This window comes from Xiphophorus couchianus, chromosome 23 (genome assembly GCF_001444195.1).
Source record: "Xiphophorus couchianus chromosome 23, X_couchianus-1.0, whole genome shotgun sequence".
Lineage (NCBI taxonomy): Eukaryota > Metazoa > Chordata > Actinopteri > Cyprinodontiformes > Poeciliidae > Xiphophorus > Xiphophorus couchianus.
Genome location: NC_040250.1, coordinates 875,982 through 896,459, shown reverse-complemented (window position 1 = coordinate 896,459; position 20,478 = coordinate 875,982). Strand labels below are relative to the sequence as shown.

General features: G+C 41.8%; 1 protein-coding gene and 1 long non-coding RNA gene across 4 annotated transcripts in view; one reads left to right on the top strand and one right to left on the bottom strand.

The window, feature by feature from the left end:
- Window positions 1–337: 337 nt before the first annotated feature.
- The window catches only part of LOC114139696 (uncharacterized), a 27,699-nt gene continuing 7,558 nt past the window's right edge, over window positions 338–20,478 (bottom strand). Inside the window, exon 7 of one of the 2 annotated variants that reach the window (XR_003594487.1) lies at window positions 338–490. This is a non-coding gene — a long non-coding RNA (uncharacterized LOC114139696). Of the gene's footprint in view, window positions 491–1,309; window positions 1,602–20,478 lie in introns of those variants that run through there. The other variant, XR_003594486.1, reaches the window with a different exon arrangement.
- The window catches only part of spon2b (spondin 2b, extracellular matrix protein), a 13,268-nt gene continuing 2,479 nt past the window's right edge, over window positions 9,690–20,478 (top strand). Inside the window, exons 1-5 of one of the 2 annotated variants that reach the window (XM_028009746.1) lie at window positions 9,690–9,748; window positions 15,592–15,857; window positions 16,610–16,833; window positions 18,193–18,384; window positions 19,354–19,540. In XM_028009746.1, coding sequence (XP_027865547.1) covers window positions 15,623–15,857; window positions 16,610–16,833; window positions 18,193–18,384; window positions 19,354–19,540 — 838 coding nt within the window. In that variant the 5' untranslated portion in view covers window positions 9,690–9,748; window positions 15,592–15,622. Of the gene's footprint in view, window positions 9,749–12,286; window positions 12,400–15,591; window positions 15,858–16,609; window positions 16,834–18,192; window positions 18,385–19,353; window positions 19,541–20,478 lie in introns of those variants that run through there. The other variant, XM_028009745.1, reaches the window with a different exon arrangement.

Sequence of the window (20,478 nt, the reverse complement as noted above, 5' to 3'; positions counted from 1 at the left end):
TCGTGACTAACAGAAACTCAGCCTTCGTTTCATTACAGCTCGGCATCCCATAGTTTCTCTTAAAGCAGCGTTACAATGTGTCAGCCTTGAGCTTTAATGCTGAATAGTTGCTCCCACTTCCTCCCTGGTTCTGATCCGTCAGACTTGGTCCAGACGCCTCAGCCGAACACATGTGGAGGAAACCAGAACCAGCTTTATCACCGCCTTCCTCTCCAGCTCAAATAAATTTTGGCACTTTTGCAACCTGACAAAATTGGACCGCAGCGTTCTGTGACCTCTATATTTCTAGACAGAATGTAAAGAGTTGAAGCTATGCTGTAGAGAAGGACCACTTCGCTGGAAAAGTTCTTTCTTTTTACGAAGAAGCCTTGTAAATCATGTCCTTTATTCCTCCGGCCGGGGGTTCACCGCCTTACCACAGGGTGGGAGGAGAGCATGATGGGAAAAACAGGAGGGGAGCTCGCTGCACTGGGTCCGAGACGAACAGAGACTTTAAAGAAAAAGACAAAAACAAAACGACTGGGTGCATCGGAGGTGACACTGGAGTTGATCTGACAAAAACAGTCAAAATAGTTAAATATTTAGAGATAGTCAAGAATTTGGTGCAGAAAAATTCAATTTGATGAATGTGTTTGCTGTCAAATATAGTCTACATATATTGAAACATAGGAACCATAAATATTTTCTGCATCTCGTGTTTCCTTTTTCTGGTGGACATTTTCCAAAATGTTGTGACCAGAGGTGGGCACAGATGCCCAAAGAATTAGCTTCTCAAACCACAAATTCACTCAAAGAAATCTGAGCTATGCTAATGCTAAACTGCTAGACAAAAACAATGTAGAAGCTAATGCTAAACTGCTAGACAAAAACAATATGGAAGCTAATGCTAAACTACGAGACAAAAAATTTGCAGAAGCTCACATTACCACAAGAGATATAAACAACGGCCATCTTGAAAAATAGCCGCCATTCTCAAATGAAAATACAAATATTTATGCTTTAACCAACACTTTAAATATCTTCATAGCACTATGCTACACTAGCAGAGCCGAAATATATTTTCCTTTAATAAGTCTAGTGCTTCCTTTAAATGTGACCATAACTTTACTAATTAGATTTAAAAACTAAACATTTTAAACTTAAATTCACTGAAAAGATTAAATATTTCTCTTAATAGTTGGTTTTACTGTTGTAACTTTATTTTGATTTTAGCTTTTGTAACATTTTATTTCCATTTTGACTGAACAGAAACGAGACAAAGCTGCTCGACTTTCCTCCAGTTCCAGAAAACTGAAAGTTTACAGCAGCCTGACATTGTTGACACTTTATTCTGCTGATGTCAGCATGAAGAAACTGAATGGATCTGCACAGACCGCCTCTCCGCCCACACAGCCAGGCTGAGCTGAAACTCTGAGGTCTGAACTGAACCGGGTTTGGGGAACCGGGTCGGAGGCAGTTCAGGCGACTCGGTGGCGGATCCATGAATCTCAGATTAACCGCTTCGGCCGTGACGTCTCATTTTCGCTGGTCTGACTGTGGTGGGTTTAGATGATCGATGGCTCACTCATCCAACTCCGGCAGATCCAGCAGTTTTCTGTTTTCTGGAGGTCAAAGAGGAGGCCTGAAATAACGACTCTGTCAGGAAGCTCAGACACGTTAAGACTCAATTCTTCTGCATTTTCCTGTCCAGATAGCGTGTCTTTAAAACCGAAAGTAAACCGAGTCCATGTTGACGGATATGATTGAAGTGGAAATAAACCCGATGTGAACGTAAAGCCCCGCCCACAGACTTGGTTTATAAATTAGACCACAGTGGGCGGAGCCTGGAAACACAGAGGGAGGAGCTTTTATATAAACCACGTTGCTGGAACCAATAGGAAAATTCACCTGCAGTTCCACCGTTCAACCCACAGAGAGCAGCACTGAGATGGGTTTAGGCTAACTACTGTAGATTTAAACAAGTTTACACAGAAATGTTACAAAATGTACAGCAACAAAAGGTAAAGTCCAACCTGAACAGTTTATATGGAAAACAATCTGATTTGAAGTTTAGCCACTCTTGTCCTCAATTTATGCTGCCATCCAATTGTTGCATGAAGTTTTATGAAATTGCAAAATAAAAAAAGCTAATACATATTTTAAAACCGTTTTTAACAAATAAACTTGAAATATAAATTTGCACACAGTCGAGGTTCTTTCATACGTAGAAGTAGGCCTGTCGCGATAAACGATAAATCGATTAATCGTACGATAAATTAAAACTATCGACGTCATTTCAATTATCGGCATTATCGTCTCTTCCGGCCTTTTTCTCTTTCTGTTAATGACAGGAATGAAAAAAGGCTCAACTCCGGTGCTCTCAACTGACCCTCCCTTCCTCATTTCCTTAGTGTAAAGCCCAGCGCACACTACACGATCTTAGAGCTGTGGGCTGATTGTCGGCCCATTTTCAAAACCTGACAGACCACACATTAGCCGACAGAAATCCTAGGTATAACAGTTCGATCGGGTTCGTTCCTGCCATGTGGTGTCCAACAATGGGCACAAAATAATGGCTACAAGTCCAGTGAACTAATTTTAAAACCAGGCATTAATCAATGCTTTACTACAATCTACCTGCAATACATGTGGCTAGTGTCAGCGTAACGTCCTGACCAAATGAAAATCATTATAACCTGTTTACGTCACGTTAACGAAGAACAGCTGAAAAGTTACCGGGTTTATCAACTGCAGTAGTAATTTCGCTCCAACTCCTCCCCTTGTCATTTCTATATTCTTTGCATGTTGAATAAACATTAATGCTGTCTCCACGTCGGCTGGGCTTCAGGTTGCGCTGCTGTTTGGGATTCCCCGACGTAATTTCCCCTCAGAAAACACTGAGGAGAATCCGCGCTGTCTGATTGGCTGCCTGTCACATTCAACAGGCTGCGTTAAGATCCCAGTCGGGAAAACCCTGATTTGGATCAGAGCGGCAACGATGATCTACCGTAACACACCACACAATCTTAGAAAGACCAACGTTTTAAGATTGTTGTAAAGGGAAAAATAGGAGCAAAAAATCATGTAGTGTGAATTATTGCACCAGGTAGTCGATGTGCCCATCTTCTCTATTTAAATCTAATTATTACTGAAGGGCAACATAATATACAGACTTCATAATCTGCACTCTTTTGGTTGAATGCAGTATTTATTTCCACTTTGGCTTTATGTTGTTTAGTTTTTATCAAGTACATTTTTTGTTAATGGAGACTGAGAATCCATTTTGTTTTTGGTTGTTTTGTTTATTTTGTTTATCAGCTCCAGTGTTAAATATTCTTTTGAAAATAAAGTATATCTATCTTTGGCAGGAAATCACATCATTATTACATCATTTCCATTACATCAGTGTAAAAAGGTCTTCAGACAATATTATCGTTTATCGCAATAGTTTTTTGAGACAATTAATCGCTCAGCAAAATTTGCTATCGTGACAGGCCTACGTAGAAGCAAACTTGTTTTGGGGCAGCTGACGGATAAATTTGATTTTCTAGTTTTTGAGTGCGCCCCGCCCCTCCTGATGCCGCCCTGGGTGACTGCCCATATCAAAAAACGCCACTGCATTCACGTTTTCAAAAAATCTTTAAAAACGGTTTAATTGTCTCAAACATAAAGATTCTCAGTTTTCCAGGTTTTTACTTTCAGGAAGGTTTAAAGGAAGCCATTTTGTTTTAGACTTTTTCATTTCAGATTAATCGCGTGCGTTAAAGCTGACAGACCTAAGATATATAGACGTTAGAATTGCAGTCTAACGTTTCAGTCTCTGGACTGGCCCATTATTACCCCAAGCAGAGCTTGAGCCAAACCAGTGGCTGGACTACTGTTTCAACACCAACACACAGAAATGCGCAAATGAGGCACGTGCTCCCGGAGCGCTCCCACACAGCGCAGGGAATCAGTCCGGAAATCGGGGGAAATGATTGTAAGTTGCCCTTGGGGAGCTCCTGATGGTGGGCGGGCAGGAAGACCGGCCAGTGTTTATCAAAGACCCCTTCTGTCCATGAATTCATATCTGTGACAGCAGCAGACATGTTTATTAAACGAGCAGGAAGGTCCTGAGTGGCCCAGAAGGCGCGGCAGCAGAAAGCACCGGGTTCAGCCGTGTTCGTCACTTCTCTTTTAAAGCTTTGCAGCAGGATAACAATGAAGACTCCAAGCTGTAAATCTGCTTCGGATAATATCGCCTGGAAATGACACACTGTTCCTCATTAAAAGACTTAACTCATTTTCAAGGTTCAGCAAAAACCAACCGGGTCCAGCCGGGTTAGCCACCAAACAAATTTATGAGAAATTTATTCTAAGTTACATTAAGTCTCTGAATCATCACTGAAGGACTCAGACCTGCCCTGATGTCCTTCCAGTGTGAGGCAGATCGACCTCTGACCTCTAGCTGCCTGACTCCATCTGTTTACAAACTCCATCTCTACGTCTGTATCCAAACCTCAGCTTATCAGTTACTTCTTCTTTGTATTTTAAAGGTTTAAAGTTGCAGCATGTGTTGTGACAGAATAAGAAAGATAATGTGGACAAACATCAGTCTCCTGACACTGACATTACCTGTCTCCTATCAAACTGTCACAGCATAGCGACAGTTTTAGTGAATATGGAAAAAACATATTTGTAAAAGTTACATACTGCAGCTTTAAGGAGATATGTGGTCAAAATGGTTCAAATCTCATGAGGAATTAGATTTTTATTACTTTTGTTCTGTTTGGGCCACACAGCTCCTATAAAATAATAGAAATCAGAACCTCTGATCAAATCAAAGTGACTCTAAATGACCTCTAGATATTGTTTAGATGCAGCAATAAAAACTATTTCCTCTGTAGACGATGAGTTGAAAACAGCAAGTTGGGCTAAACTGCAGGCCAGAGTTAATACCGAGACTTTTAATCACCTAAATATAAACTTCAACTCTTCCTCTGAATGAGAAAAATCACGTGTAAAATGGACAATACAGGCCTGGACAACCTTACAAACAGATATGTTTGGCATATGTAGCAGCCTGATAGGTTAAATCTGACTGATCGACATCAGGGTTATTAAACACACACTGAGTTATTGTTCTGCAGAACTTGCTGCTCTGATCGTGTTTTATACCATCCAGCTGCTAAACAGACAGAAAGACAGAAAAGCTGCTGCACAGATGACCAGTTTGAAACCTTCCAAATAAAATATTAAAGACAAACTGGAGGCTTGAACTTTGACTGGTGTATTTGAAACATCAACTCATTGAAGATGCTGCTGCTGCAGTCCTGACTTACACCAGGAAAACAGAGCAGATCAAACCAGTCCGCTGTGAAGAACGGGATGCTGTTGGGGTGAAAGTTACAGGTAGGAACCATGTGGATCCCTCGGTGTTCCTCGAACCAGAACCAAACCGGAGGAAACACTGACCATAAAACTGGAATAACAAAAATAATACCGCTAAATAGAGACACACCAATTTTGAAAAAAATCACATTTTTTGATACATTTTTGTGCTAGCCGTAACGAAATTGATACTTTTCACAAACTGCAGTGGAAACACTCTTTTCCCATCATGCTAGCTCGTACCCAGCAGCTTGGCAGTACCGGCTGCCTCCACCAGGGGTCTCCCAGCACAAAGTTAAGCTGTCATTCGGAAACCAACTACAAACCAACCAACTACTGTTTCCCCAATGCAGGTAACCGCTCCCAAGTAGGCGATGAATAAGACGCAGACGTCTCCTTTGACTGGCTGAATTATTCTCATTTAAAAGTTGCTGCTATAAATTTTAGTGACTTTTAGCGTGAACAAGCGTATTCATGTGTGACTTTAACTGCATTTCTTATGTAATGGAAAAGGAAATAGTAAAATGCGTTTTATCGACATTACTTCTATCTGTAATGGAAACAGATTTCTAGTTTCTAGGCTCTTTAACTTTTAAAGCAACTCCCAGGAAACCCGAGATGAGCAGAAACAGCTGGCTTAAATCAGGACCGAACACATTACTGTCTATTTATTCTTTTTAAATTAGATTATTTCTGGTTTGTTGTGATGCTGAAGTATTGTTTTAATGTATTTGTGTTTTTAATGTCTTTCTCTGCTCTTTTATCTTCTTTAAAAGCACTTTAAATGACTTTATTATGCTATAAAGATAAATCAGCCTTGCCTAATGATGAAAAAAGAATAATAATGTCAAAAATGTACTTCTGGGACAGGAGGGCAGTGTTCTCTGTCTCAAACTCCTACTTTTGTTTTAAGTCTTCTCTAAACAACCTTGACAACCGTTTGCAGAGATGCATGAGCTCTACATTAAGTCTGAGGCATATTAAAGGCAAACGGACCTCAAACCTCCGAACCGCAGCGCGTTGCCACATCCTCCACTCCCCCAGCGCCACGGCAGATGCATGACACACTCTGCAGTTTATCTTTAACTTCACATTCCTCAGGTATTTAAATCGCTTTAAATAGGACCAAAACGTACATTTTACTAATAAAACTGAATACAACACATTAAAGATGAAAACAACCACAAATTAAATCTGTGGTTTTTCCACATTACACTTGAGTTTTGCTCCTTTATGTGTCCGACCACCAGCTTCAGTGCATCTTATGGGATTTTTTGGTGACAAACCAACACAAAGCAAAAAACACGCAAAACGTTGCCAGCCGACGATGACTAGCTTTGGTTTTAGCTGCTAAGTTGTCAATATAAATCTGAAATGTATTTAAAAGAGAAAGGGATGCAGAGCACTATGACAACTAGATAACAAGGTCATGAAAAAGTTTTCACTTAAAAAAAATAACGACAGAGAGGAAAGTAACTCAGCTATGCTAGCTTGACTCTGAGAACCTTAACATGTAGATGTGATGAGGAATTTGGTGTGTTTTGGTTCAGACAGTTAAAATAAAAACAAAAAGGCGACCCAAACCCTGGTTAGCTAATAGCAGGGGTAGCTAATCTATCACAGCGATCACTTATTGGTAATCCCAAAATCAACATCAAGCCTGAAAACACGGAACTGGAACGGACTGGGTGTTCTGCTCTGTGTGGGAAATGTTTGCATGCTTTTTGGTGTTGAATCCAGACACACTAGTGGGGTTGTTGTCAGTCAGTCACTATGGTAACGGGGCCTGTATGTAGCGTAGCGGACACCAAGAGAAACTCATGAGTGGTTTTGAGTCATTCTTCAGTGATTTTTCTACGTTTTCTTTGCCTTTGCTGCACTGAATTAAGGATTTCTACATCTCCAGGTCTCGTTTTGTTAGCGGTCCCACTGCAGAAGCCCGGCTATGTACTGGAAGTAAAATAATTGTCTTTTTGCCTCCAAACATTTTGTTCTGGCGTGAAATTCCCAGATGTAAACAACATGCAACCTATCTCTACCTGTGTTGTCCTTTCTTCCTTGCAGATTAGCTCCAGCTCAGTCAGATTGGACACTAATGTTCAGCTCCTGCATCACACTCTGAGTTGGATTTAGGCCTCAACTTTGACTAGGACATTCTAACACAAAGACTATGGTTTTACATTGTTTGCACTGACATTTTGACAACTTATCTTCTGAGTCTTTCAGGTTGGAAGGCCTCTCTGCCATCACCCTAATCTTTAACACTGAGCTGTAATAAATTAATATCACATGTTGGTGCAATTAAACCCAAATTTTCCACAAGTGTGAATAATTCTGGGCAGCACGGAGACAGTTGTAGGCCAAATTTTGCAGAACAATTTTAAGTGAAAAAGTCACACTTTGTAGAGAAAATGGCACTTTTAAAACTCATGTAAATAGTTTATCTGCAAAAAAAACTTGATTTGGGTTTTTATTACTCTAAGTGGGTTTCTCACATATGGCACAGATGCTGCTGTGTCTTTAGAAATAAAAATATACTCTAATGAAGGAAGAGGCTGATTAAAGAACAGATTTAACCAAAAGTTACTGGAGGATGGAAATGTTCACTTGTAAGGAGCAGCGAAAAAGTAAATTTCATGTAAGTTATAACAGAACAGCACAGCAAACTGAACACTGAGTGATGTGTTTGGGGTATTAACTACTTACATTTACTCAATTACATCGACTTGAGTGACGTTTTTGAAAAGATTTATTTTTATTAAGCTGTACTTTTTACTTTCACTGGAGTGATTTTATTTTGAAGTATTTCTTCTCTTGAGTAAAATTTCACCAGACACAGACACACACCTGTTAAAGTTTCATAAGTTTTTTATTTAAAGAAACTGATTTGGAAAAAGTTTCTTTTGCCTGATTTTCTTATTTTTGTTGCTTATATGAATTATTGTCATTAAAATAGCAACTTTTCCACTTAACTTGATATTTTGGTCCGCCTGATTATGTAATTATTTAAAATTTAATGATTGATAATTTGATCAGTTAGTACTTGAGTAGACTTTAATAAAAATATGTCGTAGTACTGCTACTCTTAGTTTAAGTATAATTTCTGGGTTCTCTGTCCAGCTGTGGTTGTTTCAAAGGTGAGAAACTGTCAGATGGAAGATTTAGATTGATCATAAATCTGATCTAAAATGCAGGAAATGACTCTTATCTAAGCAAAGTTACTCCTAGTCATAATTAATAGGGTCTTATTTTTTCCAGTACGGAATAAAAACTGGATTTCATCCGTTTCCTGAAGAATGAATTAAAAGGTCGCGACAGTAAAAGAGTGACGGTTGCAGGATAAGTCTGAAGTGAGCAAGTAAACCAGGTGTTCAGGAACACAGATTTATTCCCCTCGATAAAACCGAACACAGTGCACCTCTGTTCTGCAAAGGCGGCGGTGATGAGTTAATTTCCCTCCTTCTGGCTGGAATACGCAGAGCGAAGCAATTAATGTTGGGAGCGAAGGGCAGCCGAGTGAAGACAGGCTGACTGGAGGCGTTTGGGTTTGTTTGTGTGGGGAGCGTGGCCATGTGGCGGCCATTAGCTGATTCAGCCTGATGACATATTGGTGTTTACATGAGGGGAGGGCGGCTCGTCACCTCCAGCAGCCCAAACAGAAACAGACATTTACAGAAACATGTCGGCCCCAGGCTGATGCTAACTCAGGATAAACTTGTAGCTTAGTTAGGATGAACTAAATTATTTCATGTTGCCAAATGTCAGAAGTTTTCATACACCAAGATGACTGTGCATCTTTAATCAATTTGGGAAATTCCAGATGATGATGCCATAATAAGTTAATGTACAACTATCAATATTTATTTAAAGCTAGACTAAAAACTCACCTGCTGAGTGTTGATTTGAATCATGATGAATGAAACATTTAACGACATATTTGATGTGTAACGATGACAAAATGTAATGTTTGCTGGTTTTCTGAGTTGATATCTTTTATGACGTAAAGCACTTTGAACTGTGTTCCTGAAATGTGCTACATAAATAAACTTGGCTGATTGATATTTTACAGGATTGGAAAAACTTACCACAATATAAGCGTTTCCTATCAATCAATATCTATAATTATTGATTAGTTTTGTTTTAAATATTTGAAATCCAGCAAACTGGAGGCCAGATCCTTTTCTGTTTTATCCGCAGCTTTCATTCAACGGGAAACCTTAAACCGCTGCTGCGCAATTTACTCAACAGGTTGTTGCTAGGTAACTATAGAATGAGTGAGTTGCTAGGTAACTATAGAATGAGTGAGTTGCTAGGTAACCAAGGAATGAGTGATGAGTCGATGCTTCCAACCTTGCCTAGCTAGCCATGAGAGACAGAGCAGCTAAACTCTTTGCTTTCAGTGAGCATTATACATATTGAATATTCAATCAGATGTATTATCTATTGATATTGATCACATGTCTATCATGATATTGATTTATTGGCATTATTTTCCCTTTGCTGTGGTGTAATGCAGCCACTGTAATATAAGGAGAAATTTGCTTAGTCCTCCCTTGCATCTCGACAGAACCAACAGAAACCAAACTACAGATTCTTATTGAGGGACAATACATATTTTATGTATCAACGTATTTCCAGACTTTAAGGTAAAATCTGTACATTTGGCAGTTATTATCTCTCATTGTGTGACTGGTTTGTGTGGCCTAGTCAAAGGAAACCCTGACTGTTGGTAACAGCTGTGTGTTGAGGAGAAGCTCCTAGCTCTGCTTCACCAACTGTAAACTTCTTCTATATTGTCTGAAACAATCCTGATCAAGTTTCAGGAGAAAAGCCACGTTAGCCCAAAGCGTATGGCACAGCCAGAGACTTTGGTATTTTCCATTCCCCTTGGCTGCCTTGTAATGTCTGACAACAGAAGGACACCGCAACGTTCTAAAATCGCTTAGAGTCACTTAATTCAATCCAGTTGTGAAGCAGATTTGAAGGAAACTGCTGAAATGTTCTTCACATGATGCTATGCGGCTAAGTTTGTTTTTCTGACACGAATTAGAGCGTATAAAGTGGGCAGTGAAGTTATCCAAAACTGGTCGTATTCCCTAACCTTGTAGTAAACAGTAGGATCAACAAAACTGATGAGAAACGAAACATACTTCCTTCCTCTGTGCTCAAAACGAGTGACTGGACACCAGATCCAGATTGTATGAACAAACTACAGCTAAAGCATCCTTCACTCTAAGAACAAACTACCAATAGCTCAATTTCACTGATCGCAAATCACATCAAACTACAAAATTTAGAGCAGCGCACTGCGGCCATTTTAGTTGTGGACGAACAGGAGCAGTAAGCTTGTGTTGGGGAAACATCTGTACATCTGAACAGCTGGTTTAGATTATTGATATGTACCATTGAATGACCACCAACAGTTGATTGCCAACCACAAATACACTCCAGATGAAGAAGTGTTTTATGACACCCAGCTGGTATAGTGACAATGTTTATCACCTTGGCATGACAGGAGAGCTAATCAATTTACTGGCTTTTACAAATTGATATTTAACTTGAAAAATTATCTGCAAAGCATTGATGAATCAATATTTTTACAGGAATTTGGCAACGTAGGCCCAGATAACTTAGTGCTAGCAAAGGCTAGCTACCACATCGTCAGTAAAAAAAAAAAAAAAACAACCTTCAACCAAGGCTGCCGCTCAGCCATCGTTCAAGTTGCTCCACACTTAGCGCAGAATATTGAAATGAATGGGACGTTACACGCCCTTCAGGTGTTTGTGCTTTTTTTTGTCTGAACATCCAGGCAACAATGACGTCATTTGAAATCAGTGTAATTGTTGGTACCTCCATGGTCTAAAACATTTTTACATTTTTTCTTTGCTTTTTTAGGTGAACAAGAGTTTCTAGGAATGTGAATAGAAAGAAGTACTTTATTCATCCCAGCAGGGAAATTACTTTGCAGTTACAGCATAGAGACAAGACACAATAACAACTACCACTGAGTAGTAGTTGTAGATAACATAAAAAATAAAAATAAAATATAAAATGCTATAAATTGTAAAAATATAAAATGCTGTTAATATAAAAAGCAGCTTAGAGCAGTCCTTGCAAGATTAAAAAAATGCAGATATATATATGTAAATATATGTACAGCAGTGTGCCACAGTGCAGTTGTGCAAAATCAGACTGATTAGTGCAGAACAATGATTTAGCTTTTATTGTACAGTGAGATGGCATGTGGCAGGAAGGATTTCCTGTATCTGTCCCTACGACAGCGGAGCTGGAGCAGCCTATGACATCCCATTTAACTGGGTGTAAATACGGCGTGCACTGGCAACTGGACGGCCACCAGTTTGTCACCATTGACAGTAAGGATAACAGTAATAGAAACAGAAACATCTCCAAAGCTCACTGCTGGAGAATGGCAGCAAAGAGTTGCATCTACAGGTCAACGAGTCTCCAAAACCACCACAAGGCAACAATCAAAGAGGCTGTTCAAAGGCCTTCAGAAATAGTTACTTTATGGGTCAGTTGTTCTGTGAGGAAGGTTTCTGACATTGGCAATCAGGTACCAACAGAAACCTTAAAAGACTTTATGTTCAAATATCTCCAGAACAGAAAACACCAAAAAGCCTCTGCTGAAGTCCCATCTAAAGCTGACCATGAGAGACTTTCAGCCTCATCGATCTTATCTTGTGGTTCAGAGATCGACAAAGTCAAACTGTGAAATGACTCAAAAAGCCTCAAAGCAAACTGGCTTAAATTCCCCAATCTGCTGGGAACATTATCCATTAAAATGTCCAATTATACGGAGCAGAAGAGAGCAAGAGACAGAGCCAAAGTCAGGGAGCATGAAGGGGGCAGGGACGTCACTGAGGAACACAGGGTAGAGGAGGGAGGGAGCAGGAGGAGGCGAACCTCCTGGAAGACATAAATAGGCGAGAAAGGAGTTTGGATCCTTGCAGTCACTCATCCCGACAGCCAGGACCGCTGCTCCCCGCCCCTCCTCCAGCTCTCCTCTCCAATCATCCGCTGCTGGAACCAGTGAGTATCTCCTCACCTTCACCTGGTGCTAACACGGCCTAATCAAACTAAAGACTGGGTCTGTTACCGATGGGAGGCTGTTAGACCTGCATGCAAACATACCGGCATGCTTAAGGTGAACAGAGCGAGACAGAAAGCAAACGGAGATGGATGATTCTCTGTGGTGACCAAGTAAGAGAAGAGACAGAAAGCAACCAGATAATCAGAGGAAAATCATGGATGTTGCAGATTAAACTGCTTGTTGGATGAAAAGTCTTTGCAGTTTTATGAATCAAGGTGTAATTATGTATCTGTGTCTAGCTGAACGCATGAACTCTCAAACTGACAGGTGATTATAGCTGAGGACTAGTTTCTGAAAAGTTCTCCACTGCCTTCACGGTTCAGGAGGAAGACTCAAATTTCTCTTCAAACCACCGTAAAGTCCCATAGCAGGGAACAGGAACCGTAGCTCTAGCTATCGCCTACCCGTCGTCCATCACGGTAGCTACTGCCTACCCGTCGTCTATCACAGTAGCTACTGCCTACCCGTCGTCTATCACGGTAGCTACTGCCTACCCGTCGTCCATCACGGTAGCTACTGCCTACCCGTCGTCTATCACAGTAGCTGTCGCCTACCCGTCGTCTATCACGGTAGCTGTCGCCTACCCGTCGTCTATCACGGTAGCTGTCGCCTACCCGTCGTCTATCACGGTAGCTACTGCCTACCCGTCGTCTATCACGGTAGCTACTGCCTACCCGTCGTCTATCACGGTAGCTACTGCCTACCCGTCGTCTATCACGGTAGCTACTGCCTACCCGTCGTCTATCACGGTAGCTACTGCCTACCCGTCGTCCATCACGGTAGCTACTGCCTACCCGTCGTCCATCACGGTAGCTACTGCCTACCCGTCGTCCATCACAGTAGCTGTCGCCTACCCGTCGTCCATCACGGTAGCTACTGCCTACCCGTCGTCTATCACGGTAGCTACTGCCTACCCGTCGTCTATCACGGTAGCTACTGCCTACCCGTCGTCCATCACAGTAGCTGTCGCCTACCCGTCGTCCATCACGGTAGCTACTGCCTACCCGTCGTCTATCACGGTAGCTACTGCCTACCCGTCGTCTATCACGGTAGCTACTGCCTACCCGTCGTCTATCACGGTAGCTACTGCCTACCCGTCGTCTATCACGGTAGCTACTGCCTACCCGTCGTCTATCACGGTAGCTACTGCCTACCCGTCGTCTATCACGGTAGCTACTGCCTACCCGTCGTCTATCACGGTAGCTACTGCCTACCCGTCGTCTATCACGGTAGCTACTGCCTACCCGTCGTCTATCACGGTAGCTACTGCCTACCCGTCGTCCATCACGGTAGCTACTGCCTACCCGTCGTCCATCACGGTAGCTACTGCCTACCCGTCGTCCATCACAGTAGCTGTCGCCTACCCGTCGTCCATCACGGTAGCTATCGCCTACCCGTCGTCTATCACGGTAGCTGTCGCCTACCCGTCGTCTATCACGGTAGCTACTGCCTACCCGTCGTCTATCACGGTAGCTACTGCCTACCCGTCGTCTATCACGGTAGCTACTGCCTACCCGTCGTCTATCACGGTAGCTACTGCCTACCCGTCGTCTATCACAGTAGCTACTGCCTACCCGTCGTCTATCACGGTAGCTACTGCCTACCCGTCGTCTATCACGGTAGCTACTGCCTACCCGTCGTCTATCACGGTAGCTACTGCCTACCCGTCGTCTATCACGGTAGCTACTGCCTACCCGTCGTCTATCACAGTAGCTACTGCCTACCCGTCGTCTATCACGGTAGCTACTGCCTACCCGTCGTCTATCACGGTAGCTACTGCCTACCCGTCGTCTATCACAGTAGCTACTGCCTACCCGTCGTCTATCACGGTAGCTACTGCCTACCCGTCGTCTATCACGGTAGCTACTGCCTACCCGTCGTCTATCACAGTAGCTACTGCCTACCCGTCGTCTATCACGGTAGCTGTCGCCTACCCGTCGTCTATCACGGTAGCTGTCGCCTACCCGTGAGAAGCCACGGCAGTAAAAAGTAAAAGTCACTAATGGGGCAGTTGGGACATGTGAGTCAATCTGTTCAGCTCCACGTTCGGGTCCCCAGCGATGTCAGGCAAGTTGCTTTGATCATGTTCCAAGTTGCTAAGTGTTGTAAAACCAGCAGGAGAAAGGAGTCAGAAATGCAGAGTAGGTGTTAGAAAGATGAAACCAGAGGCTTCTCGGTGTTTCGTGTTTAACATGAGCTACGTTCACTCAGCAGGTCACGATTCCTTGCTGAAATCCTATTTTTTGCGTGATCGCTCGTGCTACTAATTAAAAGCAACCGCAAACAGACTTCTGTGTGAACGGTTTACGACCCCAACATGAAGAACGTAGACGCCACCCGCAGCAGTAAAGATGGCTGCCGCCACGGTCACTGGATGGTCAGCAGACAAAGGAAGCTGATAAATCCCAGCTAACAGCAACGAGTTTTGACTGCAGACACTTTGACAACTATCAGATACGATTGGATTGGTTTTGGTGAAAAATCTGAATTGGATCGTTCAGACTGACGTGAAACAGGCGAGTACGTGTACAAAATGGATTATTCTTCGTTCGTGATGTTTGGTACTTACATCACTTACTGGAAACATTTCGTTCCCACTTTGACGGTTATTTACAGTCACTTTCTAGAAACTATTCAGTCTACTGTAAGGAAAGAGATTTATGTGACTCCAGTGAAGAATATCCACCAGCAGGCGGTCTCTGAGTTATTCAGGTTTAAGAGTCAGAATTGGAACAAAAACAAGATAGTGTATACAGGATTAAATTAAACACGAAATCTGAATGTTTGTATGATTATTTGCTGTCATAATTCATGGAATATTTGACTATAGAAAGAACAAGCTGACGTGACAGTTTGAGTAAAATAAAGCAGTAAAAGGTAGAAATGTAGAGGTGTGTGTACAGATCTTCACCTGTCTATGTTGAGTAGGAAAGCTTTGATTGGTTTAGTAAGAACTGAAAGGCACTGGTCTATTTCACTTCACAGAACGCATAAAAACACAAACTCAACATCAAAAACAAAATCCCTTCTCTTTAGGTGCCACTGAATTTGTGAAACAGCAGCAATAAGAGCCAATGCGTCTGAGTTAGAGTGAAAGGCGTTTTCTCCACTAAGTGTTTTGTATTTTTTAGACCATCACTCCATCTCCAACCCGAACCCATCATGGAAGCCAGCAGGAAGACTCCCTCCTTCTCTGACGCCCTACGTCACCTGCTTGTCCTGATGCTAGCTCTCCTCCCCGCCGTTGGGTCGATGCCGGTCCCAACGGACGTCCCCATGTGCACGGCGTCAGAAACAGCCCACTACAGCCTCACCTTCACAGGGAAATGGACCCAGGCAGCTTTTCCTAAGCAGTATCCCGTCTACCGCCCGCCTGCACAGTGGTCCAACCTGATCGGTAAAAACATACTCCACACTCTGATGATTACTGGCATCAAATATGAAAACTGAAAAGTCCAGAAGAAAATAATTTGAGTTCAGGTATCTGCAGGTCTCAGGAAATCAAATTTAAGACGCTTTATTGTCACAGAAATCATCTAGCCTCATATGGTTTGGCAACAGAAGTGAGACAGTCGCAAAGATAAACGTCATCCAGCCAGCTGTCAAGAAATTTGAAGAAAAGCTAATTAACTAGCAAAGGTAAATTAGCAGCTAGTTAGCGGTAGCTTATTGCTACTCACACATTAGCCTTAGCCAAACAGAAGTCCCGTGATTAACGTATTTAAGGCCAAATTACATTTTTTAAAACTAATGAAAGACATTTTAAGGCCTGAAGCAGCATTCAGCTTCTATGCACCACAAATCTGGAACAAACTTCCAGAAAACTGTAAAACAGCTGAAACACTGACTTCCTTTAAATCTCGATTAAACACCCACTTGTTTAGAGTCGCATCTGAAACATGATCAATTACAAATTTTACGACTTAATGTAATGTTTTGATTGTTGATTCTATGTTGCATGACTTTGTGTTTATGATGTAAAGCACTTTGAAATGTGCTATACAAATAAAATTTAATTGATTTTTAGGCATTAATTGATTATTAAAACAGCAGAAACAGTTTATTCATTGACCTTTATGGATGTACGTAAAGTCTAAACTTGTTGCACCAATTATACAAATCCTCAGTTTCCTCCTCTCTGCGCTCCAGGGGTGACCCACAGCTCCGACTACCACATGTGGCAAAGTAATGAGTTTGCCAGCAACGGAGTGAGGGAGTTTGCGGAAAAAGGCGAGGCCTGGACGATCATGAAGGAAGTGGAGACGGCCGGCGAGCGGATCCAGAGCGTTTATGGGATCCTCTCCGCTCCTGCTGTCGTGGGAGGCTCAGGCCAGATGGACGCCGAGTTTGAGGTGTTTGCCAGGCACTCCTATGTAAGTCTCACCACAACCGTCGGCTTTCAGGCTGGTCACCGAGTGCGTGAGAACCCTTCACCCGACGGGTCAGCAAACACAGCAAGCTGGTGTCAGGATGACTTTAGCAGCGCCCAAGAATTTCACAGCAAACATTTACCGAGGAAATACTCAATGTAACATCCTGATTTCTGCTTTGTTCAACAGAAACAAAAAAAATCTTTTTTGCATATTTCTTCCTAATTTTAAAAATGAACATAATTATAGACTAATGGTGGGACTTTATTAAAACCCTGAATAGAAAAGAATTAGCAGAAGCTAATGCTAAACCACTAGAAACACAAATTACCACAAGCTAAAGCTAAACCGCAGAACATAAACAACATTGCGTAAGCTAGCGCTAAGCATAAAGCAGGGGAGTCAAACTCCAGGCCTCCAGCCGCTGTCCTGCAGGTTTTATTTGTGCCACAGGTACAAAACACTGGAAAGAAACGACTTCATCACCTCCTCCTTGTGTAGCTCAGGTCTCAGAGCCTTAATGACCTAATTATTCTGTTCAGGTGCTGCAGCAGAGGCTCATCTAAAAGCTGCAGGGCAGCGGCCCTGCAGGTGTGGAGTTTGACACCTGTGCCTTAAAGCAACCGTCTCCCAGTCTGCATCATCAATTATCAATTTCCTGCAAGGCAACATGGCTGCCACTGAGCACACCATCAATTAATCTGCATTACGTTATACTAAAAAGTGGTTTATACTTATGTTTAGTCTTCTTTATTCCAATAAACCTAAATGAAATCTAGAGCAGTCTCCTAATTCAGAACCAAAGTCCAGTTGAGTGTCATTTAGGCCGTTTACACCACAACCATTTCTAGTGAAAATGAAAGTTTCACAGGGCCTTGAAACGGGGCCTTCATCTGCAGCTATTCTGGTTCTGGACAACCAGGCAGAGATGCTATGGGATGGGTCAGAATGGCCTAGTCAAAGTCCAGACTAGTCCAGCTGCCTAGATTTGAATTATAAGAATAATTCAAAATACAATTTTAAATAGTTAAGCAGGTTAAATTAGATTTTGGATCATTTTGAATCGATTCGAACTGGGAGGACTGGGATCCCTCTAAAGAACTGCAGACTGGAGTCTTCCGGTTATAAATGTCTTCCCAGCGCCGTTCTTGTCCAGCTGTTTGCACGCCGCTGCCGCTGCAGAATGAGACTTTAACATGCGGCCGGATCCAAAACTGGAGGTTACTGGACCACCGGTTCCGTTCTGTGGCTCCTTTCTCAGAAAATCCAAACTGAAACGGTTGAAACCAGAGCTGAGCCCAGCTGTGATGTCGGTCGTTGTTTTGTTGCTCCACTTTGCGCCCTCACCTCTTTCTGTGGCAGCTGTCGTTCATGGTGCGGCTGGTTCCGAGCCCGGACTGGTTCGTGGGCGTGGACGGCGTGGATCTGTGTGACGGCGACCGCTGGAAGGACAAAGTGACGCTGGAGCTGTTCCCGTACGACGCGGGAACGGACAGCGGATTCACCTTCTCCTCCCCAAACTTTGAGACGATCCCGCAGGACAGAATCACGCAGGTGAGCCGAGAGCAGCGGCGCATCCATCAGACGCCGTCTCACTTAACTTCTGCTGCTTCTTATTCTGCTTTGGTGAAAACTACAGATTAAAAGATCAGGACAGGGCAGGGGTGTCCAAAGAGCGGCCCAGGGCCATTTGTGGCCCTTGAACTGACTCTGTGCGGTCCCCAACTGCAATTCAAAACTGATACAAATTTGGAGACTTTTAATTTGTAATGAAGGTAAAAATAGTTACAACATAATTTCTTGACACAGGAAAACATAAAGTACAACACAAAGTATTTGTGTTTTTATAACCAAGTTTTAAGAAAAACTAAAACCAAGTTTAATCAGAGTCTTTTACTGAAAAGCCGACTTTGCTGCAACAAAATCAGCTTTTATTCTTTCTTAAACTTAAATAAATATTGAAACAAAGAGACCCAAACCCTGTTTTTATTACTGAAAATAAATTTATTCAATCAAGCCCAAAAGAAACTGAAAACTAGATGCTTTACAGCAAACATGAAAAATCTGCTGCAGCATCTCAGGGCCAATGGAGGGAAGGAAAAGGAGTAAACTTCTGCCAAAAAACTCAGAAAGTTTCTAAAAAAAAATACACACTTTAAATTAATAATAGAAATTTTTCTACAAAATTTCTATTATTCTGAAGTTTTGAATTCAGAACAATTTCTGAATTATTCTGAATAATTTGGAAAATTCTGAAAAATGTCAATGCTGAAAATTTTATTTTGAAAAGTTTTCTATAACATTTCTGAGATTAATCACAAAATTTCTGAGTTTTCGGTGGAAATTTACTCCTTTTCTTCTTGAAAAAATCTCTTTCAAGTTTTGGTTCTACTCTAAATATCTGGATAATTTATTTGCTTGATTTTAAGTCGGCCGTTTTGGCCTGTGATTACTTTTGAGTTTACATTTTTGGCCCAAGTGACGAAAACACCTCTGGGATTCATCCTGTGTCATTTTGCCCAGATCACCTCGTCCTTCCCGAGCCACCCGGCCAACTCCTTCTTCTATCCCCGCCTGAAGCATTTACCGCCGATCGCCAAGGTCACGCTGACAAAAATCAAGAAAACGAATCAAATCATCAGCCTGCCGCTGGAGCCCACGCAGTCCAACCTGCTGCCAACGGGGAACGAGATCGAAGACAAGCTGATCAGTAAGACCGAATATTCCTCTGATGCTTTAAACACATTTATGGAGATTTATTAGGTAAAATGTAGTGGAAGCCATTTCTGCATATGGTAAAAATATAAACCAATTATTTATATTATAAATATATTATTTATATATCCACTATGTTGCTAAACAAGAATCTTAGCTAATGCTAAACCACTAAATTCAAAAATTAGCAGATGCTAAAACTAAACTGCTAAATATGAAAGAAATAGGGGAAGCTAATGCTAAACAACATAGTACATCAAAAATGACCAAAAGCTAAAGCTAAACCACTAAACACATAAAAAAGCATAAGCGAACGCTAACATTAACTCTAACCATTAATGCTAACCATTAATGCTAACATTAACGCTAACCATTAATGCTAACATTAACCATTAATGCTAACCATTAATGCTAACATTAACGCTAACCATTAGTGCTAACATTAATGCTAGCCATTAATGCTAATTGTCTCTGGTTTTATCTCTTATCTCTGACTGGTCTGAGACTCGCTAACATATTACTACATATTATTACTGTAAAGTTGCAGAAATGGGATAACCAAAGTTAAAAGAAGGTGATGTGACCAAAAGTTAATCAAAGTCATGAAAATTTGTAACATTTTATGGAAATAATTGGTTTAAAAAGGCTTTAAAGGGCGGCCATCTTGAAAAATGTCCGTCAACCTAAATTTCAAGTGACTGATGCCAAATATGAAAAACATGCAACCTGAGGGATTAGTATAGAAATATTTTAAACCCAAATAAACAAAATGTAAAAACCCAAACCCAGCCTCGGCTCCTGGCCGTTCTGACTCATGCAAGCATTTGGAAAACATTTCAGGCTCTGAAACCCAATCACATGCCAGCAGAAACCTGAGAATCCAGCAGAGAGCGGGGCATTGCGGCCACATCTGCTCTCCGGTGGATAAAAACG